The 25,910-nt window shown below is 40.0% G+C and overlaps 1 protein-coding gene across 8 annotated transcripts in view; it reads right to left on the minus strand.

Annotated features, from left to right (window-relative positions):
- Window positions 1–25,910, minus strand: part of MLLT10 (MLLT10 histone lysine methyltransferase DOT1L cofactor) — a 122,451-nt gene that overhangs the window by 91,225 nt on the left and 5,316 nt on the right. For 5 of the 8 annotated variants that reach the window (XM_035317296.1, XM_035317299.1, XM_035317298.1 and 2 more), the window contains exons 2-4: window positions 25,508–25,676; window positions 21,763–21,842; window positions 7,207–7,261 (exon numbers count right to left, since the gene is read on the minus strand). In XM_035317296.1, coding sequence (XP_035173187.1) covers window positions 7,207–7,261; window positions 21,763–21,842; window positions 25,508–25,676 — 304 coding nt within the window. Of the gene's footprint in view, window positions 1–7,206; window positions 7,262–21,762; window positions 21,843–25,507; window positions 25,678–25,742; window positions 25,880–25,910 lie in introns of those variants that run through there. The other 3 variants (XM_035317301.1, XM_035317302.1, XM_035317303.1) reach the window with 3 other exon arrangements.

A 25,910-nucleotide genomic window follows, 5' to 3' on the forward strand; every position in this document is an offset into this window, starting at 1 on the left:
TTCTGGCATGCCAAATGTTTAATTACCAGCACAGGAACTATTTGCATTTTACATATCTTTCACAGAAACTTTGATTTCAGGTGTCTTGCCAGTCTTTATCTCAATGAATCCTTCTACCACTACACACTTAAATATAATTTGAATATTCAATATTCCTTATCATTCAGAGTGACAAATTTCAGGCTCCAGAATCCTAAATAAAAATGGTTGGCGTGTTATCTCAGTGACAAGAGAATAGGTAACTCTTAATTTTACCACCAGCAAATAAAAGACTGTTGCAAACAGAGAACTCTAGAAGCAAACTTTCACAAAGTAATCTAAAATTAACAAAGAAACCCCAAGAAGAAAAATGGCATACAGTGCATTATCCATCTATTCTTTTGCCTTTACAATTACTGTTTAACTGTTCAAAGCTTGATTCACAAGCACTTTCACCGCAAAGAAATTCAGTCACCTTCCACTACAAGTTTTGAAGCCTTGTGTTTATGCTAGTTAGATCACAATAAAGTAACAGAAACAGACTTTTACAGTAATAATCCATCCCACCATCCAAGCATAAAGAAGGTGGTGAACCAACACACACAGAGTAGGCACTATCCTAGGGCCACATCCCACAACCCATGTTGAAGCTGTACAGCAAAGCAGTAGCAGACTGGAGGCCAGAACCCCAAAGTCACATGTAGGTCCAGCTGCAGTGCCAGTCTGGTCCCAAAACCGAGCTCAGGGATGTCATGGCCATTTCCTAAGCCTGCACCAACTCCAAAGTAAGATTTGTTTATGCATTCTGTGCCAGTTCCCGGTGAATCCATTATATCTCACTAAGGAAATTTTATTTTGTTTGTAATAGTTACAAATTTGTTTGAAATGGTTAGCTCACACCTAAACCAAGACAGCTTATATTTCTCACATGGGAAAACGAAAACCTTCCTTTGTTGAAACATCAGTTTCTTACTAGAGTCACTCCGGGAGGTATTTTAAGGATACGCCTCAAACCATTTAAACTGTGAGCTGCCACCAAAAGGCAAGGTCCCACCTTACCCTTCACTTTCCCTGAAGTAGACAGCTGCCATATACCAGGGCAGATAAAACTGTATTCGTCTCGTTACTAAACCTGGGGGAAAACTGAAGTTTACCTTCCAGTCAGATCAGCAAGTTGATGCAAGAGATGCTGAGGCTGATTACCATAAGCAAAACCACAGGTGAAAAACCAGGCAGTCAGGGGAAAAGCACAGCAGAGGCTGACGGCTGGCCTAGGTTACAGGAAACTGCACCCACAGTCTTCACCACAGGCAGATCTGCTGACTGACCCCAAGACTCTGCTCTGTCCCATTCTGAAAGGTGAAGCCAACAGAGATGTACTTAAGAGCAATACTGTCCCCATTTGCCAGAGGGTAAGACTATTTTAGACCTTTTATTACATGTCTCCTCAGTAAGGCATTCCATATGCTTTGGGTTTGACCCTGATCTTCCTTTTCCTGTCAAGATGATAAAACTTGCAGAAGAGACTCATCTGCTTTAGATACTGTAGTTTCCTTAACCTAGCAAGCAGCTTTAGAGATTGTTATAGATAACACAGTATTATTCACTATATTATTTGATCTACCTTTTTAAAAGATGGATAAAAAGAGGATGCTCACACCAACTGCTAGGCATCTCACCACTGTGGCTGATGGCCATCGGTACACAGAATGGACAACTGCTGTTAAAACAAAGTTTATCTGCAAAGAAAAGACTCCACTCCATAGAAATACACTAAAATCTGCATTTATCAATACTTCTCCCCAACAAAATAATTAGTACATATGAAAAATCCTCTTTGGGTCTTCATTTGGAAGAACAATAAGTAGTTGAGTTTCAAAACAGCTACAGCTTACATTCCACTGGTCTGCTAAGTAAGCTGATACCTTTAATAATTTTATCCTGTATGCTACAGCAGTCTCTTTTATCCTGTATGCTAAGTGAGTCTCTTCCCACTCCCTGAAGGAGTCATTTTATACAATAAAAGGATGAAATGTCATAAACATTTATCTAAAGCTTGCTCTAAATATTTTTCCTCATTGCTAAGGTAGTTTCCTACGTTATATTTACTAGCAAAATAAATAGTAAATATATAATACAGATGATATGGTGATATGTACATTTAGGTTGGTAAAATATTTTTACTTATTTATCTGCTTTCCCTGCCTTTCTTAGTAAAAAATACATACACAAAGTCCTGTGAATCTGCACAAAAGGCCTGGACTTTTTTAGATAAGCACTTCTTGCAAAATGCAAATGCCTAAATATGCACATATACCATTATGCCATCCACGTTCTTAGACATTAATGCCAGGAAAACATCAGACCATAAAACCTGACAGTGAGAGCTGCTGACACCAATAATATGAGTAAGAAAAGCTAGCATGTGATGTTTTTATAGACTTAGGAGTTCCCTTCGCTGACCCAGGGGATGGGAAGAGGGCCCGAAGGATGACATAAAACCGCGGCATTGTTAGCTGGCCTTTTCCCAAGCAGCTGCATGAAAGAAGCCTTGGTGAAAAGTCGACACAAAGAATGCTGTTACACAGCATTCCTGATCATCATCCAGCGGCATCAGATTTCAAAGTAACAACTTGTACGCCAAAATGAAGCCTTTTAGGCTTAAAGAAAAATGTGGCTAAAGATTACTGTAAGAAAACTATTTCAATGGGAGGTGCAACAACATATCCAAATGAACAATTTGCTTAAAAATAATAAAAAAAGCCAGACTGCACACTCAATATTTTCACAGGATGAAAGAATTAGGATTCAAAAAGACTATACTCAGTTTAGCTGATCGTTATTTTATTTCCTCCTGAGTGTCAAAATCAGAAGAAATTACTGCACCAGTTAAGAAAACATCACTGTATCAAAAACAACCAAGACTGGCGAAGAGCCAGTTCTCACATCTTAAAAAAAAAAAAAAAAACTCTCACTTGTTGCTTTTCTGTTTTTCTAAAAAATGTGTTGAATTACTAATCCACACACGAAGTATAGATACTGCTAAAAATATTTTAATTACTCTTTCAGATAGCCTTCTTACACATGAGACAGTAATCAATACTCAACTCAGAATTATATGCCTGTTTTTCCTTGTTTCCAAAACCTTTTAGAATCAGTCATGTATCTTAACCACTGTGACACCCCTAAGTGGACATGAATACCCAATTTAGCAAGCAATTGTTAATAAGTATCTTCAAAGCCCAAAGCTTTTTTTTCATCTCAATCCCACTTTTTATTTCCAGTAGAAATAATACAATAAAATGCAGAATTTCTAGAACTGCAGTTGATGAACACTGAAAGAGCTCTAATGTTATGTAAAACCTGGTTCCACAAGGTCCACAGAGGTTTTTTCCCCAAAGACTGCAGATAATAAGCAGCCAAAACATTAAAATGTATTATTTATGCACATTTCTACAGTTTCTGACAATCACCCTCATCACAATCATGCAGTGTCTCAATACTATTAACAAATGAATTAAATCAAATTCGCAGCTAAATACAGTCAACTCTTAATAATCTTCAACATAGATAATCTGTTGGCAAATAAAATGTATCGTGGATATTAGAGCAGGCTGCACTCTGCTAAATGTAGTTGTATTGTTTCCAAGAGCTGTACAAGTGCCAAAGCAGAATGACCATTTCACAAGGTGTGATGAGACTAAACAAAAACATGCTGCTAAGATCTGGTTGCTTCTGTTCTGCGATAGCAGAGGTCTCTGACAATGGAAAGCCCTGGAGGGACAAGGAAGCAGCTTAAGACATATTCTGCTCAAAGCCAAACTGAATTCTCCCTTTAGGCCCACTGCAAGCAAGCCCAGCCACCATCACCAAGCCAAGAACAGGCAGGCATCTGTGCAGTCCTCATCATACCAAAAAAAATTCATCATCAACAAAAAATGCTAGATCCACTTGGATCCACTTCAGATCAACTCTTTGGTCCTTCCAGAACCAGGCACACCAGCACCTTGGTGCAGAACCATCAGGATGAACCTGTGACACTGACTAAATGAACACTTCCTAACACTAAATGAACCACTTAGCTAATACAGTTACAATTACCTAGGATAACCAAAATTCCCCTATCCCACTCCACCTCAATAACCCAAATAGTCAAGAGTTAACAATAGCTGTAAAAACAGTTAACACCTCAAAAATGTAAGTTGTTTGTGTTTTGTTTTCAGAGGGGATGCAAGAAAGAGTACTCAATTTTAAGAACAGTCTTCAGGAAAAAGCCTTGTTGAAATTACTATTTTTGTTCCAATTTCAGGATCTGTCCCAGTTTCTAGGCAGTGTGAATCTTTAGGCCAGTGAAAATATTTATTTTATATATATTATATAGATTTATTGTATAAATATTATTATATATCATATATTCTATTGTATACATATTATAAAATATAATGAATATTATTAATTAATGAGAAAAAAATCTACCAAAAAGTGTTGACCTGTTGAAACATTGACATGAGCACTCTATGTTAGGGACCAGTAAATCATACTGTAATCATTTTGCAGCCTAGAGAGATACAGATTTGCTTCTCTACAATTTCATATTCAGCTCTGGTAAAGATTACGTATCATTTGGAAGAGACACTGAGAAGCAGAATGAGGACAAACACGCTTCATACAAGGAATGCCCCATCAGTCTGGGGCCCTCCGTCTTGAAAAGGAGACTGAAGCAGAACATGACAAAGGTCTATAAAACCACAAGTAGTATTGAAAAGGTGAACATAAAGTAACTAGTCTTTGTCATTTCCTTTAACTTAGCAACTGCCAAGTGGTATCAAATAAAAGTGTGATTTAACGGACTGAGAACAAACTCGTATAAAACTTCTACAGATTGTACAGATCAGCTGTGAAATGTCTTCCCATGCAACCAGCCTTACAGACACTAAAACTTTGTACAAATTAAACTGTGTGATAGGCTTTTGTCCTACTGAAACGCAAAACCACTGTCACCGAGTCTAAAAGCACCAAAACATACGTACCTGTAGGCTGGTAATTTATTCTGAGAAAGCATACAAGAACTTTCCCAAGAATTTGGTTCATACTGATAAAGAGAGCGGGCTGTTAGGCCTCCGTAACGGGATCCCCTTCTTTTTATACCCCATGCTGACACTTTTAAGTTCTGTAGATGTGTGACAGAGCTGCTCCAAGAGTGCTGCATTTATCCTATCACTGAAAACTCTAATTCCTTAATTACCGTGACACTCGAAAACCCAACATTACCTCCTTGGCAACTGTACCAATAAGCATAACTAAGGAATAGGAGATGTCTCTGAACAGAAAAATCAAACCTAAAAAAGCAAATTTAAAGAACAATTTAAAGAGCGGCAGACCATGTAGGAGTTACCTGCATATCCAAATCAAAACCTGCATTGGTTGTCCGTCCAATGCTGGCCAACAGCATAAAAAAAAAATCGAGTATTAACCTACTGTAAAAATAATTTTAACCTGACAAGTCCATGATACGACCTTCTACAGTATTACCTTAAGTCTTTAACTGTTTTGGCACAATCTTTTATGAGGCAACACTTCCAAGGGAAAGCTTCAGATTAACAGTGTAGGTTTCTGAAATACAACACTGGTCAGAGTTCATCTTTTCCAAGGGTCACATCATTCTGTAAAGCTGTTACTTAAAGGACATTTGGTCCATAAAGTAGGATTTGCTGCATTCAACGCCATCTATTACTAAGGAAGGGTTGTTTCCAAAAAGTAAAACGTAAATTCTCAAGATTTCTCTGCTATGAACTTTGCACTGATGAAAACAGCTGGCCATGAAAATTAGAGTAGGGACAATGCTCTTTGTACAATGTAACATCTTTGCTATTTAAATAATTTCAGTGATATAGTCATTCACTTTCAGACAAATTCATCATTACAAAGAACATAGCTGCAAGACGGAATCAATAGGATGCTCGGATATTTGATGCACACTGTCAAAATATGCTCTCAAGACTTTTTTGAAAAGAAAAAAAAAAAAAACATACAGAATAGCAGGACGTTCCCAAACACTACTTTAAGTATAAAGCCAGGAAACACTTCAGTTGCCTTTTCTGAATAAATTAATTCCACACTGCCAGGTATCAACTCGTCTGAGAGACGAAGAACAGTTCTGAGGCTAAAGTATAGGCTGGTAGTTTTTACTTTCACTGACACCCAGACTAATACAACCTCCCAACACTCACAAATGACATTAAGTTCACTAGTATGTTCTAGATAAGGAGACACTAGAAGGCTGAATACTAGAACATATACTACCGTATGTTACAGTCAAAGCACAGCAAAGGGAAAGGGTAGGTAGACCAGCCCAAACGTATGCAGGCTCCGTGGCCATGCAATTCAACTGCATCCACACTGAACTGAAGGTAAAATTAGGTAGAATACACGTATGCAGCATAAAATCTCCAGAACACAATTAACGCAGCCTGTCCAAATGAAATCCAGAATCCTGATCATCCCTTCTCCTCTCACATGAGAAAGACCTCAGTATCAAAATGACTAGATTATTTATAAAGTGGTGATGCATAACAATTTAGAAGCATCTCAAAGACAGAAGAGGGCATTCCCAAAGTGACTGGAAACTTAACTGGAAGATTTCATTTACGCCACCCAGCTATTAGCAAAAATATAACCAAGCCTGAATATTCAGCAGAGACTTATTTCAGCAGTTCTATTCAGCAGATGCAGAAATGATAAGCTGAATGATACAATTAGAAAGATTTTTCAGCTCTAAGTCCTCTGTTATAGAAACTATTGGTAAACCAAGCATGAAACAGCTATCCTTTGAAAATGCAGTGGTGCATTCAGTCAGGACTAGACAAAAATCCACTTTCCCCCGTGAACAATGCACTTTCAACAGCTTCTGTAAGTGTTAAAACTCCAACTAAATCCACAAAATTTACCCATTTCCCCCATAAAATCTTGTGTTAAAATGCAGTTTCTCTTTGTGTAACTTCTATCTAAAAGTAAAATTAAGCATAATGAACCATGCTCTCAAAGAGTCATCCTGAAACTGGACAACTAAAGGTTACTGTAAAATAGTTCTCTCTTTCCAAACTAGCCAGTGTGATAAACCAGTTGCTCATTTTCATTTGTTGTTAGGATCCCTATGTATTCTTTGCACAGTCTTATTTCCCTCACATAAAATAAGAGTTCACAAAAAAAAATAAGAATAAAACTTACCCCCATTATCTGTTCTCTTTAAAGCACCATCCTTATGAGGGCATAATTCACATCTCTAGGAAAAAAAGCAAAAATAAAATAAAAAAATGGAATGATCATAGAAGCATTACAAAAGAAACCACACAAATCAAATCCGTTAGGTGTCATTAAAAAAGTAACCATTCTTTAAAAGCGAATGGGTAATTTTCCCTTAACCCTTACTTGAGTATTATTATTAGTCTGTCACAAAGCCTTCTCCTTCAGATCTTAAAACCCCAATGTGTTTAAGTTATTCATGGCTCTACTTCCAAGTTTTAATTCCTGGATTCCACACCCTGGCATTCTGGAGACAAGTCTCCAAGAACAGCATGGGGTAGGCTCCCTCGATAAGAACTTGGGCCCAGTCCAAAGACTCCCTACTGTACTGCTTTCTCCTGGGATCTCTCTATTCACCAAGATGGTCAATCACAAAGCTGTGCCATGGATATAATTAGTACAAGCGCACAAACTACAGCTGGCTTCACAGTCCCTGCTGACTCTCACTCATTCTGACAAAACAAAAACAATTTTGCTTTCTGTTTCATGAAAAGGAGGTCAAAAGTTGACTCATCCCTGAAATTCCCAAAGACTGCACGTCTTGCAACATGCAGCTTGACATCCTCTTCTGACACATACCAGGATGACATCAGCACGATCTTCCTGCTACAGCTGCTTCTCTCAACTTCCTAATATCCAGTTTATCTCCAAGTGTCCCAGAGTAGGATGAATCAATTCCAAATCAGTTCAGAGATGACAGAAGTGGCACAGGTTTGATACACATTCAACTGGTCTAAACGATGTGCAAAGGAACATTGCTACACAAGAAGCTACCGACAGACATCATTACAGCTTTCACGTATTCTCAAATTAGAGACAACTCAAAGCACACCAATCTAGCAAGTTTGTAAGAAACTGAGTAACAGTCAGCTCTTCAGATGCAAACTTCATACTGTACCCTTCAAATGGAGAGTGACATCGGGCATCAGTACAGATCTACTCTGTGCTCCCTGAGCAGCACAATTCTCCATTATCAGCCAACTGGCAAGTCACCAGGTGAGGGAACCTACGATGCTCTATGTGCCTCTGAAACAGACTGCCCCAACTTACTGGAGGAAAGAGAAATTCCATTCCTGAAACCTCACACAGATGAAGAGTATCTTCAGGAGTACCTATTCCCCTTAACCTATAACAGAACTGGTATTAGCAACAAGGAGGCTTTCATAAAGGGTAGAATAGAAAAGTTTGTGAATTATTTTTGCTGAATACATTGGTATAGACATATGCACAGGAGAAAAAGAGAATCTTCAGGATTCCTGCTTTTTGTCTCTTGTTTCGCTCATCTTCCCCTCACACTGACCTGCTAAAACGATGACCAACTTATTACAAGGCAGTATTAAGTCTGCAGTGAAATTTAGAGATCAAAGCGTTTGAAACCTTCTAAACCATTTTCTCACTGCCTGCAGAGTCAGAGCACTGTACCATTACTTTTTCAAGTCAAGACTTTTATTTTATCCAAGTCAGGACTCTCTTGCAGCTGAAATGAACTATCAGCTCATTTTAAGCAACACCTTACATGTCCAGGCTGTATCTTAACACTCTAGCTCTCCAAACACTAAATGCAAGCAGCTGAGAGACACTCGGTAACAGCAGGTTAACTGTAATGAATTCCCCACACACCAGATCAGATTCTCAGCCTGGTGTATAGTGACAGTGCCCACGCAATAGTCTGTTCGAACCCCAAAGCCATGAGCTGGCAGCTTAAGGCCAGTGAGCTGAGATGATGTATCTAGCACAGAGACGAGGGAAACTGTTAACACAGTCTTGCCCCACCTCTGCAAGCCTGTGGAAGTTTGTCATACATTTTCACTTGTGGCAAAACCAGTTGAGGAGGTTCACCACTCCCTCATTAATTTCTCCTTCCACCACCCCCACAGCTGCTAACCCAACCAGCTGTAAGGCTGCCACTTAAACCAGCGGAATGAAGTAACCCATTTCTCTTTAACACTTAATTCGGGTCGTATCTCTGACAGAATTTACAACCGAACCCAACAATCAGCTATGCTGCCAAAACTGAAGGCAGGGAACTGCCGCATTAACAAGAAAGGAACAAACAAACGGCTTGAGCAAACTTCACTGCAGAATGAAAAATTAAAAATAATCACAGGACACTGAGTGACAAGGAACTGAACCAATCCTTTGTGCATGCGAGTTAAGCCTGCTCCCTTCAGTCTCTTCAGAGCTCAGTTTCAAGCTGATTTATTTTTGTCTCCTACCCCCATAGGGCTCAGGTCCATTAGGCCTCCCCTCATTACTCCTCTACAGCCCCAGCTGCACAGAGAAGATTTAAAATATGAGACAGAAAACTGGAGTGGAGGAGGGAGCTTTGACAACAGAAGAAAACATGAGCATTGGGAGCTTTGCAGAGCATCCTCTCACAGGCATGGAGCTGTATGCCTGCACTCAGCTCTCAACTCTGCTGGGGACCCCTGTAGAGATACCTGGAACTGAAGACAAGCAGCAACTCAAGTGCTGTGAGTCCTGACTACATCCTGCAACGGAGTAACTTCAAAATAATCTAATACCACAGTGACCCTTAGCCCTTTTCCCTCCGGGTTATGAATTGAAGTCGTTCCCCGCCTACACACATTCAGCTCCTGCTACCTGTTCTGTTCTCCCCATTTTCAACAGGCACCACCCAGTAAAGCCCGTAGTTTTGCCAAGTGGATGTGATGTGCCTCATCCCTGCCTATTTGAGGCAAGAAACTAAGGTAGCGGATGATTTTTGCATTTTAACTAACATTTTATTACTAGCTCTAAATATCTTACAGCAATATATCACTTTGTGATTAGTTTCAGCTGAGAATTTGTAAAGTGACAAAAAAACTAATGTACGTCCCAAATGCTAAAAATGCACGTTGTTACAAAAGACTGCAGGAGAAAAGAAACGAAACAGCATCCATATACACATACCCCACAAGTCCAGTTACTTATAATTCCCTATTTGAACGTCCAAGCAGCATCTCCTTCTTCCAGTTAATTTAGGGACAAACCTTAGCATTTACGTGAACAACAGCTGAATGTCTCTGCTAAATCCCATACCCCATATAACTCGTACAGGGGAACAAAGCTTCTATCTCTGCAACAGTTGAACAAAGGGTTCTGTAGGAATGGTCGGATGATCGGTAACATTCACATGCAGAAAATGCCTGGGCTCTCTTCTCCAGCTGTAGGCCATAAGTCTTAGCCATGGCAGAAGATTTTGAGATTTATTGTCTAAGCATTCAAAAACATTCTGTGAATCTACTAAATAAAATGGGGGGGAAGGGACAGACGATGTGACACGTAAAATGAACATGGCACATTCGTGCCCAGCAAGAGCAGGGCAAACTCCTGACAGATCAACTACTTGGATAAACAACATCAGGTAAGACAGTGCACGTGTAAATACCAAAAAGGCTGACTGCAATCCAAGGGAATAACCACATCCTTCGCCGTGTGGAACAGCACCGATCCTGTGGATGGAAGGGCACGAGCACGTGATGAGCACATGTGGTGCTGTAGGCACAGACAAATTAATTAAATCTGAGGGAGAAGAGTAGAAAAAATTCCAATAGTGGCTCTCAGAACGTAACGTGGACATCTCATTTTTGCAAGGCTTTGGTAGAACACACTAAGTTTATGGATAAAGCTTCCATCCAAGCATAACTCAGGTGAACTCACAGCAGGAATTGCTTGGGACTGTGAGGTCTCCTGTAGAGGAGTAAAGTGAAACCAGTCTCCAAGATCTGTATCTGGAACTGTCTGACAGTGCAACTGTCACAACTCACTTCAGAACCACATAAATAGCAAGTTAATTGAGTGAAGGAAGACTAGCCCTGTAACCTTAGCACCCAGATGAACTGACACTGTCTGGGTCTGAAGAAAAACCCACTGACTCCAGTGGTGTGCAATCTCAAAAGTTACTCAGCAGAAAACTAAAGCGCTCAAAAGCATAGAAGGCCCATGGAGAAGGGGAACAATTTTTTTTTATTATTAAAACGGTAAAAATAACCAAGGGGGGAAAAAAAAAAAAAAAAAAAAAAAAACAGTAAAATAAAAAGAAGAATGAAGGCATCCACTAAAGACAGAAAGACCAAAATAAGACAAGCAAAGCAAGAGTTAAATAAACTAATCTTCCTGTACAGAGTTGTAATATACATTACAATTTGGCTCTACCACTTTAGGGCCCCAAGTTCTTCCCCGTTTTAGATAAATGCACCTTTTCATTTTAACCAGGATTAACAACTAACTAAACCAGCAGTAGATATTACACAAGTCTAATTACTGGATTATTGGCCTTTCTTATTAAGCCTTTTTGGTTAATCTATCTCCACTGATTTTTCAATTAGAAAAGGAGAAAAGACAGAGAAACTGATTTAACCCAACAGCCTAGATTATTCATGCTGAAATGAAGAGAAAGAGACAGTTATGCAGTACGTAGGGTAGGTAAATAAGAACAAGACTATACAAGCAGGAGGGAAGACAAGAAGAGTCTTAGGAATACAGCCTTGTTCTCCCCTCAGGGTTCTCTAAATTTCGTAGCAAGTTTCGTAATTTGGAGAGATCCATTTTAGACTGTACCTTGTTACAAGAAAATAGAACCCAAAAAATCCTTACGCAACTTCTTAACTGTGCTGTGATCCAAGTCAGGCCAATGGAGCCATTCACCTGCGTAATGACTGTCCAACCAAGCCAAGTCCTGCAGTCCTGCAAGCCATCCCTGCATTACAGTGATGCAATAAATAGGGTGTCTCAATGTGACCTGTTAACCTAAATAACCCCAAAACATCTACAGCAGCTCCAACAGACCACGGTTCCTAGCTGCTAGCTGAGAAATGAGGCTGCAGTTCCAGCTGACTTTAATTCAGCCTCACTGGAAGCTAACATAATTGCTGACTGCTGCCAAAAGAAGATCACTGGCCATCTCCTGCTGTGTACTTTCTACTGCCTTCCTTGCTCTGGGAAGAGCAATCATTTGACCATATGGAAACCCTGACTGGCAAGCTAAAAATAAAATATTCCCTTCTTCTCCCCCTCGCCCTCCCCCAGTTTTCAGCCAGATCACTTCTCTGAGCCTTCCCTCCATACGGCCGTATGACCACCTCCACCAGATAAAGAACCTAACAGGAACACCGACAGGGAGCAGGACAGGAATACATCCACCCCGCAGTAATACAGACACATTTCTTAGGCAATTGTTTTTTCCCTGACACTCATATATTCCAAGTTTTTGAATAGGCATCAGCCATGTGTGTAGACTGCTTACAAGCTTATTTTCCATCCCAAGCTGCACGGTACCCAGCACGACAGCTTCATTTCCAGGATAGTTTTCATCCCAAGGATGTTTTGATGACAGAATTACTGTTTTACAGTGCTTGACAATGACAAACAAGATTTAACTGAAAGGAAACCTCTTATGAAATACACTGCTAAATAGCATTACACCAAATCGGTATCACAGATCTTGAAACCTTCCGTTTAATCACATCAATCCTCTCATGCGCAGGAGTTAAAACTTGACATACAAACCATTTTATTCTGCCGCTCCTGTTAATCGTTACTCAGCTGACTAAGTCCCTTTGCTTTTGATGCAAGTTTTAGTTTGAATTTTTAGTGAAAACAGACCCTACACACACAAACTCATGACTTTCTTAAACTTAGCCTAGGAGACAACTGCCAGGCAAAAATCATTTTTATGCTTTACTTCTGAATCTGCTTCAAAATCTATCTATTTTAAATCGCTGGGTATTTCCACCTGTATCTAACTGTATTAACTCAGGACACTCCTCTAAAGCATGTGGATGGACTTACAAAAGTAAACCAAAGCAGCCAATCCAAAAGTTAGTTTCTAATCAGGGGCTTTCTAACTGGCAGCCCCTGATGCTCTCACCAAGCTCAGTCTCCCACTTACCAGTAGCTGTGGGAGCCTTCGGCACAGCTGATGGTGTCCAGGTATTAATCCCCCAAGTTCTGTGGTGCAGCTGCACCTAACACTAGCAGTAGTCCATCCCGTTTTGTCTCACCCCATGGGTGTTAGAAGGAAAAAAACCACAGAAGTCACTTCTGATGCTGTTTATCACACATAAGATGATCTTTCCCAATCCTATAGCTTTGAATATGCCAGATAGTATTAGACACTGCTACTTCAGATAATAGAAAGCATCTTAATACGAGTTAAGAAACTGGTTTAGAAGGGTAAAGACATCCATATGGGTAGTCCCTGCTGGACTACTGGCAGATGTATGCCCATTTGATGCTGGCAGATGTATGCCCATTGCTGTCCAAAATTTTAAAATTCTGAAAAAAATGGGTATCGAGAAAACATTTCTGGATACAAAGTTGATGATAAATCATGCCTAAAGTTTGAGGCTTGCCAATGCTGCTAAAAGTAATCCTACCTACATGTAACTGAAGTTGAATCCCTTCATTAACTTTTTGATGAAAAATTATCTTCTAAGCCAGAAATATTTTTGCTGTATATTTTCCTTCTCCCCTAACTGGCTTGCAATTAGTATTCCTTCCTCTCCAAACAGGGAAGGAAACCTTACGTTTTCTCATCTTCCATTTATGCTTTTATTTCTACATTCCTCTTCTCCCTAATGTTTTGGCCTACTTATTTGACAAGAAAAAAACATATTGAAAACACTGAACATAAGAAAAAAAAAAAAAACATTTGAGGTTACTTTTAATGATTAGGTTGTTAGATTCAGGCAGACGTGGGACTGAACAGCCAATGTAAACATGGCTTCCCCTATATACAGGCGCCATACTCTGAAAACGCTTGCATAAAAATATAATCACTGAACAGCAGACAACAAAAAATAGAGTGGGGCATACCAATATACTGGAAATTTAGATCTTGGCATATATTCTATCAACAGATGAGAATTCACAGGCAGTTCGTACAAAGCCAGACCCAGCAACAGGATGTACACCAGACTGACCATGTCTACATCTGCTGGCAATAACTTACCCCAGCCCTCAGAACCCAGTGACATTTCGTTTTTCCATTCACCTCCTCAAACTATCTCGTGTGAAGCAAAACTGATACTGCCAACGTAGAAAGCCTAGCCAGAGAAGATCCACCTTCCAGCCCCTGAAACCTCCAGAAAATCCCTCGAAATTCACGAGCATTCCCAGGGCTACTGAAATTACTGAGCCTTCACTCACACCAAACTCAGGCTACCTGTTCACACCAAATCCTTTTACTCTGATATTTTACTAATATTTTACTAATCTTTTGGTTTTTTCCTTAAAACTAGTTAGATACTTTCAAACCTCCCATTAGAGATTAATTCTGATTTTTCAAACCCTTGCCTATTATTACTTACCAAAGTCAGTATTTCCGTTTTTCACTTGTTTAATAGAGCCAAAAGGATTAATTATACTTAACTTCTTTTCTAAAAGCTTCTGTTGGAACACAGAGCCCAGCCAATACTGCTATCTAGATAACAGATAGCCTATAGTGCTATCTACATAACACACAGTATCTATAATATCCATGTAACGTATCTGACTGCTATGTTATCAAATCCACATTTCCTTATATATTAGTTCCTAAACTACAGCTCGATAGCAAGATACCTTATCAATAGCCTCAACCTACAGTACTGCAGAATTATGACCTTGCTCATAAACACACAAAATGCTCACCTGCCATATTTTGATCTAAACGGCCCTATGAATGACAGCTTGCAGCAAGTATCTGTAGTTAGCTACTTGCTGACTTTTGCTACCCAATTTTTCCAAACAAGAAACCCCAAAAGAAGCAAATGACTGAAGTTGCAGCATTTCTAACCTACGATTTATGCTAGGCTCCAGTACTTCGAAGCCACAGTAAAGAACCAACAGGAATCAAAAGCTCTTCTGCCACCGTGGGGAGAGTATTCCTGAATCCCCAACTGGCTGACACCACTAATAGAGCAAACGAACACGTGCTGTCAGTACTTCTCTTCCAAAGTGCTATGTTCTGCAACTTGACAACTTAAGAAATTAAGTCATCTCCCTCTTCAAATAATCATTTCTTGATGCTGACAAATTTGCCAAATCTCTGCCCCATCTCTATTCAGTCATCTGTCCCAGGAGGAGAGAACTTTTTCTTTTTTTAAGCAGACAGTTGACAGGTAAGAGAAAAACAGACTGACTACCTGGAGCATTTTGGGCTTTATACCTGGATAAATTACAGAGACTCGACCTAGTTCTCTTTATCAAGGCATCAGCTAAAGATATATGCAGATTCAGTTAGCTCTGTCAAAAACATCTACTACAGGCAATAAATTTACAGAATATGACAAGAAGATTAGAGGCACTCAACATGCAAATCAGCATTCTTCCAAGGCCATCCCGTCAGTACGTACTACAGGGGACACGTAGGCATACTTTTACCCAGCACACATAAGGTAACGAGAAGAGAGGTGGTAACGTGCAGAGCAATCCAACAACAGTGATGACACACTGCTCCAACTTAACAAGTGCAAAGCCATAAACTTCCCAGTACACATTTAAGACCAGCAAGTCCTGACACGTTGCATACACAAAGGTTAGAATTAACACACTTATCTTTGATGGAAGACATCAGAAAGCCAGGAGAGAGACCCATCACGTTTGGCTGGATTTCCTACCAGTCATCCCAGCTTTTGCTACCCGGCTGATTGTATTCCAACTAAACCAAGAGCTGAAGGACAGAGTATGAGACAGTTTGCTCGAGTGTCCTCCTGAAATATAATACAGCTGTAATACTTCGTAACACTGCCTTCACACTATGCTTTTTTTAAGCCTGAACAGCCTACATATCCATGTTTAGCATAACGTAAGTACAAATTACTGTACAAGTAAGGTTTTCATTTTGGTAAACTGCAACTAACCAAAGCCAAAAAAAAGCAGAATTTCTCCTTCAAGTAAGTTGATGAACTTAGCTGTTTATTTAGTAATCCAGTAGCAAGTATGCATACAAGCAGAGAAAAATGGAAAAAAAAATGAAAAAAGCAGCACAAACAGAAATCCCATTAATATTCTCGTTTCTACACGCGCAGCACACAAAACAGTGCACAAGGTTCAGTTCACCAGTTAGTGGGAAGTGCACAGAAACGGTAGTCCATTTCTGTAGCACCTTCTGCCACTGGTACTACCAGCTGCTGACCAGTTACTGCAGGATCCCAAGCAATTCAGTCATCTTTTGAGTCACAATGCAATGAAGTTAAAGGTCTACCATCATTACTTACACGAAAATCATCTGAACATGAAAAATGATTTTCTCCTACTCAGGAAATGCAAAGCAAACAGCAGTCACTGGTCTACCAGACAAAAGCCACACCTCTCTCAGTCCACAAGATTTCAGACTGAAAGCAGAAGTTTCACATGATATGCCTATTTATCTTCAGACAGACCTTTTATTCCAGTTAGCCAACTATGAACAAATATTCACTGCCTTCTAGACTGCACAGCCATTCATAAAAGACAAGGCAGGGCTGTTTTTCTTCTTTTGGGGTGGCAGGAAGGAAGGGGAAGCATGGGGATATTATTAATAAGTAGCAGTTTCCCGTAATTATATAAAAAAGCTCCTGGCAATTTGTATTTTACAGTCACTTCTCCTATTTAGAAGACTGCTATCCTACTGTTGTGTAGAAATAAAATTATTTCAAATAAACCTATTTAATACATATCAATAAATGTAAGTATATTTCTGTTTTTTCTAAAGCAACTTCTCTACTACTTGTTACAGTACTCTTGATAGTAATTGTAATAATATTCTTATAAAAGATGTCCCCTAAAGGAAATTATAGATACACATACGTATTCATTTCAAAATTTATTTAAGAATTATTTCAAGAGGTATCTTCAAAGAGAACACATAGTAAATTAATCCTGAAATGAGCTATTCAGCCAATATTTGAAAGTGAAGGAGAAAAGGAAGCAGCAAGTTATTACTATCCATTTTCTCCTCCCAAATTTAGTTCCCCTCTATTGAGACCATATTTACCAATGTGCATTCAAGTTTTCAGATACAGGTTTCATAACCACACCAAAACTGACTCTAAGTGCAGACACAGAGGTCCCATTGCCCTGGAGGCAACCTGTTGAGCCGGAGCGGTCAGAGCTCTGATCACAAACCTATTTCAATATCCCAAGTCTGCATTCCTATTTCCTCCTCCTTTGCCTCCTCCTGCCTAGGCAAAACACAAGCAATACTACAAGCATGGCTATTTTATATTATATAAACGCTGGGGGAAGCGGGGCTGAACTACGGATACATCACACAGCTCTTATACGAGCAGTTCTGCAATATCAAACTTGTGGACGCATGTGATGAAAACTTTAAAAAAAAATAAGGGGGGGAACCTGGAGAGGAGAACTACAGCCATTGTTATATTATGGATTTACAAAAAGTTATTCTCAAGCATTCTGACTGCAGATCATCTGCGTAGCAGATGCAGACACAGCTCAGGTCTGGCAGGTTTAGTAGCGGAAACCCATGAGTAAAGCAGCACAACGTACCTGAACTGGCTTTGGAGGTAAACAGTATAGCTGTGTTTCCCTAGCTCAGACTCTTTAACTATTAAATATGGTATGACCTATGCTGCCTCTACACGAAGCCCTTCTGTCTCTGCACCAAGTTTTAAGAAATACACATGCAAGTGCAGGGACTCCAGTAACCCTAGGCACATCTGAGCTCCAGATGAGCAATACTCAAACGTGGCCACCTCCACAGGGAGTCACAGCTCCCACAACGCATTCCCAGGACCAAATTCCAGGTGGCTTATTAGGCCAGCTGTAGTGCCACGCAATGTGAGGATTCAGTTCTAGGCCAGTACTGCACCCAACTTCACAAGCCATCAAAAAAGAACAAAACAGAAATGCCACGTGGGAAGAAAAGCATCTTTACCAAGCATGAGCAAATTCTTCCAACCAACTCCAACCTTTCTTCCAGACCCAATAACATGCTCATAATATGCATATTCCAGTGACCCAGACCAACGTCACTTTAATTTACGTGCAATGCCATAAGCAATCTGACCTCCATGTACGAGTTGAGCTGTGCTTGAGGTGGTACTGAACTTCAGACTTTTGAGGAAGTTTTACTGAGATCTCTTTGTCTCTCTGATTCACGTTGGATTCACAAGGATCCATGCAGCCTGAGCAGACAGAAGCTAACTGCGAGTGTCAGATGTCCCTGTGCTGCCTGGTATCTCGATCACATGGATTACTCCAGCTCCCTCATGACAAGCATGAGGAAGAGTAGTTCGTAGTAAAACAAACACACTGTCTATTTATATCCCACTGAATACTATAATTAAATCATTCTTAAAAGATCATCAAGGGAAAAGCTTTGCTCTGAACAGGATGACAAGGGAAAAAAAGGTTTTCTGAGCAACAGGGGCGCTACAATTCCTAAATTTAGCTTCTTTAGGATACTGGATAGCAGTACTGTCGGGTCTGAAAAACATACACACAACATTCAACTTCCCAAGCCAGTACCCAAAGCCTGTAACATATTACTTCATATGTATACATCCTAACATGGACCCTGATATTATTTTTTTCCCACATCAACACCTATCTCCCGGTTTTTGATTCAGAAGTTCAGGTACATCTGAAGACATCAAAAGTCCCCAACTACGCAGTGTTGTAACAGCTAATGCTGACACCAGCAGAGCTCAGTGCTGCTGCCCACCCATTTTGAGGAGATTCATGTTCCATGCTCACCATGAGACATCCAAGATAAACTAGTTAACTTTGGGAAAAATTAAGATTTTTTTAAGCAATATTTAAAACAAACAACAACAAAAAAAAAACATACAGCAATTTAAGAAAATGCATATTGGGATTACATCCTTCTATTTGTTATGCACTACACATGCAAGACTATGATTTATAAGTCAAATTATTATTAGTCACCTCAAAGCACCCATTAACCAAACAATTTGTGTTTACAGAAATCAGTTTCTCTCGCAGGCACACAGATATGACCCCATTAGAGGTACGACACCGTCTGGCTTGTCAGGCACAGAACTGTGCTTTGCACCTAGTAGCTCACCATTCAAAACCCACGCTGGCTACCACCTCGCTACCAAAACTGCGTAAGTCAATCGGCCAAGAGGCTTGCACAGCCTAGAGATCAGCCACAGCTCCACTGACCAGCAGTATGCACCAGCTTAGCTGCAGGACACCAAAGAACGAAAACAGGGCAGACAGCAGCGTGGAACAAATGAAAGTATCTGGGAGGCTGACTTCTGATGTGCTGTTAAATGAAGTTCTCTGGTGATCCACCTGCTTGAGTCACATGCTCCTGACCTAGCCTGTTTCATTCAGTGACTAAAGCAAGGCTAACTTTAGTGCAAGCATCTCACCTTTTGCTCATCCAATGGATTTATTTGCTCAGTAACTGCAGTTTAAAACAAACTAACAAAACAAAAACATTCTGAGCACATCAGCATGGAAAAATACACTTTGAGTGCAAGACTTTGCAGGTCTTTCTGAAGATTAAAAGTAGAAGCATGTGCATGACCAATGGGACGCAGTTAATTTAATTCTGGTTTTGTTTCTAGACAAAAATGCCACCAGAAAAACTAAGCTTCAGCCTCCTTTACTGATGACTGGATTGATGAGTAGCTGGACTAAGTGTGGCACAACTTCTGCATCTGATAAACTGATTACAATAAAGTTCCAGCTTTCCCACTAGAATCGGATCTTCAGTTTCTGTGTGTTAAGGGCTTCTGTAAGACACCTCAGAGACAGCTACCACACATCTGTAACTCACCAACATGCATGCAGTACATTTCAGCTACTACCAATCTGTTCTACCTCACATGGTGGTTTAAGAACCACCCAAGCCTATCCTATATTACAAATGGAATAAAAAACTTATTTCTTCTTTAAAAAACAGATCAGTAATCAAGTTCTTGAACTATACCATAAATAGATGTCTTACTAGGTGGAAACAGGAACAGAATACACTGGGCAGAGAATTCAGTTAAGTTGATCACTATTTTTCACTAATTTTGGGAAGCAGCGTAACACACCTGTCAAAGCTATTCTCTTTGGTAATCTCAGGAAATTATCAGAAATGCAGTGATACGTTATTTTAGAAGGCAGTGCAGTTCTCCTTCGTAACTTGTGTCAGGAGAAGCCACAAAAAGCTGTATCCTAAATCCTGATGACAATTCCCTATCACAAACCAGAAAAATCCTCCTTCCACAATCTTTTTCCTTCTACAATTTTTCCTTTGTTGTCAAACTATATATATATATATATATATATACACATACATACATACATACATACATACACATATATATAAAAATCAGCAACATTAAAAAACCTTCCTCTTAAAACTCTACATTGTTGATGATCTACCCAGGAAAAGAAAGAAGTGACCTTTCCTTAGAAAGGGTAGTGGTTTTGATTTTCTGTTGACAAATATTTGGAGAGTGCATTGACTCCAATTTGCTCTAACTCCCAACAACAGATCTGCTCTGGAAGGAGTAAAACAGGCTAGGTTTCTAGGGCATTATGAAAATATAAATCATGAGTTGGGAAAAAGTAGAGGAATGAGATAAATCCTTGTGCCAAAAATTCACAACCTGGGAGGTCATCCTACAATTTTTATAGTACTTTATATTAGAAATGGAAATAGGTACAGCAAAAAGCTCATGTAAACACGCTGCCAGGCACTGATGTAACTAAAAATTTGGTGTTAGGCTCTTCATTTGTCTTTAGATATGAAAGTCAAAAATAATTTACACTGCCCCAAGATGCTGTATCATCTTATTTTCTAATTTTTATATGCAAATTTTGTTTTCAGAGGTAAAACAACAGCTTAGTCTTTCTAAAGAAACTCATTTCATCTTTTGCTGGAAGACAAACAAATAACAAAAAGAGACGAATAATGACAAGCATGATTCTTTTTCTAAAAATGCCTGATATCATGCAGCTTGAGCTCATAAAATACAAGTAAAAAATAAACATAGAACTGCATGTAATCAGGAAAAAAATGGGGTTTCTTTTGCTCAGAAGGATTATCTGAATCCCCATTACTTACCATTAATAAATAAGTAAATAGGAAAACAGGAAGAAAATGTTTCTTTGATTAGAAGTATCACATGACATCGGTCAATTCAAAGTAAGCATTAGATTCTGCAATTAAGAACACCCCTATTGATTAAGTGTTCCTAGACTGAATCTTTCAATTAGAAAGCTGTTGCAAAAGAAAATTGGACGAGCTCTATTTCCTCCCCGTGTCAAATTATAAAAGTATTAAACAGACAAAAATACACAAAACCCACACCATAGGTAAGAAAATAATCTTTGAAACAGTTGTTTGAAGAAAAATATCTGTCAGAATACTTAGTTAAATAGTTCCACTCAAAAAAGGTCTTTTTGAATAGCATCTAGATGGAATTATGACAGGAAACTAAGCTGTTTTCTCCAGTTACTGAGATACTTGGGCAAACATCCACACAGTCATTATAACCAGCATTACTTAAAAAACAAAGCACATACCACTCTGGCTGCTCTTTCCTGAGATTCACACTTTCTGCAAAACCAAGGTCCAGTGGGTACTTGAACAATTCCATAGCAAGCTGTTTTGAACAAGATACAATATTTCAGCAAATGTAAGCAGCACTACAGTACAACTAATACTAAGCTTTTTTGTAACATTCATATTAATAGATCTCACATCAGTAAGTCAAATTCACATCTATGCATCACACGTGAAATCCTACCATGCTGGTACTAAAGTACAACCTTCCACTTCAAATTATGCAAAATATTAGTTACGATTAAATAATAAAAATATTAGGTAGGTTGAAGAGTAATACAATCATTCAAAAGCAGTTATGTTTTACATTAATATGTTTTGCTATTTATTTACCTGCAAAACAGGTAAAACGCTTTACAGCAACAAACATCGGCCATTTGTAGTAAAGTTTATTTAACAGAAAACTAAAAGCAACTAACTAACACATTTGAGTTTGTCATAATACAGTCATTCATCTGCTTAGTTACAATCAGGTTTTCGTACTCATATCTAAGTAGGGAATCCATAAGAAAGTTAACTAAGATAAAAAGTTGGAGAGTTTTGCCCGGAAAATTTACATAAGGCTTTAAATAAAAACTAAACTCAGCATCAGGACTAACGCTGATTACATATAACTAGGCTACAAAGTTAACCCTTAGGAAAGATTTTTTTTTGAGATATGCAAATTTCTCTGCAAGACTATCATCAACATCTACACAATACATAAAAACAGGAGTTTGGTAAGAAATTCAACCGAGTTTATCAATTTGGCAATACTGTTTACCTTTGAAACACAGTTTGAAACCTTAAGAACAGCTGATGGAGTAAAAACTTTAAGATTTGCTCATAGCACTTGTGTTCTTATACCCTCATGGGTTTAATGACTAATATCAATTAACAAAGCCAGAAGTTTTCCTCAAAAATAAACCTGAATCTGTCATTATGTTTTTAGCATCTCAATTACCAATGACCATATTTTATTTAAATAAAAAAATTGTTAAGGTGTGTAACTAAAAAAAAATGACAGATCTAGTAAGTTAACAGTTCTGAGAAAATCTGAGACCGTATTAGTATCTTCTAGTAGATATCCCCAAATACTGTTGGTTTTGTGCTAGCCCACACCGACAAAAGAACAAGCAATGCAGTAGTAGTGTATAAAACATCTGGCCAACGCACCTTTCCTTCTACAAGGAAACATCAATGAAATTATTTCCTATTATATGCATACATGTAGTCATATTAAGAGCAGTTGTCAGATTTTCAAAAACATTATCCAAGTACTGACAGACCGAACCATCTTGATAACCCCTTTCCACTGTACAATAAAGTTCTTCAACATGAGAGAAAACATCTTGTTTTAGTTGCATTTCTATTAGCAACAGATGGGAAGGGGGGAATTCTGAATTCCTCCAGAAATTAAGTGGGAGACTTTAAATGTGCAATCACACATTTAAATTACCAGAAGACAGGGCAGAATAAGAAACTAATTTCAGAATGCGACTCAGAGACAGAGCTAGCAATTAGATCCAAAGGCAACACAAGTTGGGCAAAGACCAAGGTTGAGGTACTCTTATCTGCAAATGGAACAGAGAATATCTAGAGCCTAAAAAAACACCCATCAAAGGTTTGTGATATTATTTACTGAGTTCCGTGACCTCCTTTGGTTTAATACTTGTACTACTATGCAAAGCTTCTTTAAACACTTTAAGGAACATTGTACTCTACAACTTGCCAATGACTTAATGCTGGAAAAGCAATTCCTCTGAACTAACTGAAAATAATAATTTAAAAAAAAAAACAGTTCAGAAAGTCTTGTGGGGAATACTTACGCCTGAATTTCAAAGGAGGACTACCAGCTTTAATCTTGACAATAACTACTTTTACTACAGAAAGGCTACAAAAAGAAAATTTGGAGTGGACGAGTTTCTTCTAACATCTTTGGTGACACATCAAATTCAAGATGTAAAACATTACCAACACGGTAAGACAAAACATACAGTTTTCTTCTCTTAAGGCCTCTCCACCAGTATCTGGATTTAGAAGCGGTACTTTGCACACTTCCACATTCAAATTCAGATTTGGACCTGAACTTATAAAAGTGCAATATTCTTCTACCCAGCTTACTTAATTCTCTCCCTATATGAGGAATACTTCCCAGAACACGTTTTTCTTGTTACCACTATTTCAGGTCCATGAGCATGCAAGCACCCAACTGCTGCTATCACCAAATTTGTTCACTGAAACCACTAGCGAGGCTCTAGACGCAAAGGAAGATGCTGAGGATAATACAAAAATAATAGGTGTCTCAGGTATGACTTCCAGAAGTATTCGTGTTTTAGTGTTCTTTTTCATGATCCTAGGGTTCCACAAAAGCAGAGTTAACTTACTGGTTAACTTTATTCGGCTCTTAAGACAGCACAACACTAATTCAAAACCAGGCTAATTTCACTGATCCTCTCAGCTTCTCTCTGCCTTGACTCCAGCATCACCAATAACTGAATTCTTCTGCACATCTCCTTCATCTATTAATACTTCTCAGTTGACAAAAGAGCATATACATGTAAAAAACATCTGCCGTGTCATCTTCAACACAACTTATAAGACCAAGTATGAGAGAGACATTAATAGCATTTTCACATGCACTAGCCATTCAGTCTGATAAATTGGATTTAGGATTTTACCTCTCCTCCAATTTATTCACCATCTAGAAGGAGTCAAAGAACCAACCACGGAGTTCGTATGACTGCTTAGGAGTTGATACTGAGAAGCTACCATTTTATTCCTTGTTTCTGCTACACATAAAGCAAAAGTCATCGCAACTTCCTTCCTTACAATGCAAGCAGCAGAATCCAGTCCCTCCCTCTGTTCTCAAAAGAAGGGTCAACCCACTGACAGAAACAAAACAATCACACATATAGTGAACATGCCAGCTCTTGAGCTGAGCTGGAAACCAACCAACCAGCCTCCACTAATCCAAACAAATCCTGCATCAGCCGTTGGGAGCGGCACCCTCCTCCTGCAGAACCACAACAGGAAGTCTCCTCATCTACCAGGCACCAGCAGCCAAATGACATTCAAGGAAAGGCAGGCAGGGGAAGCGAGCACATGACAGCTAAGCCTTCCCTACACGCTGCTGCCTCCCTGTCCTACACCCTCCTCACCTACTGGCTGCCCCTCGACTATTTTTTTTTTCTAACTTGGACAAGGCAGGGGGGACAGGAACTGAGCGCAGGGATAAAGAAACACAGCAAGAACTGCCAGAACGGAGATTAGGGAGAAGTTATGCAAAAAAGGAAAGGAGTTTTCTGAAGTCTTTGGACTGCTGTAGCTGGGGTTGTTAGCAGGGTGCAAAGGAGGAAGCGTAATAAACACAGAAAAGGTACAAAGGAAGGAAGAGGTGGAAAAATGGAAGGCCTGCTCTTCCTTTCTAGTAGACATAATACAGGAAGTCACGGTGTAGGAAGTCTCTCATGAGGGAAAAGCCAGGCAGGCTGGAAGGCCATGGGATGACAGGACAGCTTAGCCCGGAGAGCATGCGGCCCTAGAGAGGGCCAAACAGGCTCCGGGGGTCACAAAAAGGGCCTCGGGGGTGTAATGGGGGGGTGAAGGAAAGGGAAAGGGGGGGGCGGGGGGGAACTAGGCCCAAGGGGAGAGGGCCGGGAGCGTGAGGAAGGAAGGCACGAGGCCGGAGGCACCCGCACCGGCGGCCTGCCTCGGCTCACTCACCTTGATGCACTGCGACATTGCAGCCGTGCCCGTCGCAGTAGACGAGCGGGTTCTCGGCCCAGCCCCTCTCGTCGGAGCACACGCAGCACCCGCCGATCATCTCCTTCATGCTACTGGAGAACTCGCCCTCCAGTGACACCGGCAGCAGCAGGGGCTCGCTGGAGACCATCTGCGGGTTCAACACACCGCCGTCAGCGCCCCGCACACGCGCTTCGCCCCCTGCCTAACCCTGCCTCCCCTCAGTCCCTCAGCCGCCGCCGCCGCCTCCACGGCGGGGACGCGGGGCCCATGACCGCCGCCTCACGGCCTCCGCTCGCCCCGGGCCGGGCTGCGTCAGGCGGCGGCGGGCGGCGAGGGGCAGCCCGGAGGCGGCGGCGGCGCGCTGCGGAGCGGGCGGGCGGGC

The sequence above is a fragment of the Oxyura jamaicensis genome, chromosome 2 (assembly GCF_011077185.1).
Source record: "Oxyura jamaicensis isolate SHBP4307 breed ruddy duck chromosome 2, BPBGC_Ojam_1.0, whole genome shotgun sequence".
Taxonomy (NCBI): Eukaryota; Metazoa; Chordata; class Aves; order Anseriformes; family Anatidae; genus Oxyura; species Oxyura jamaicensis.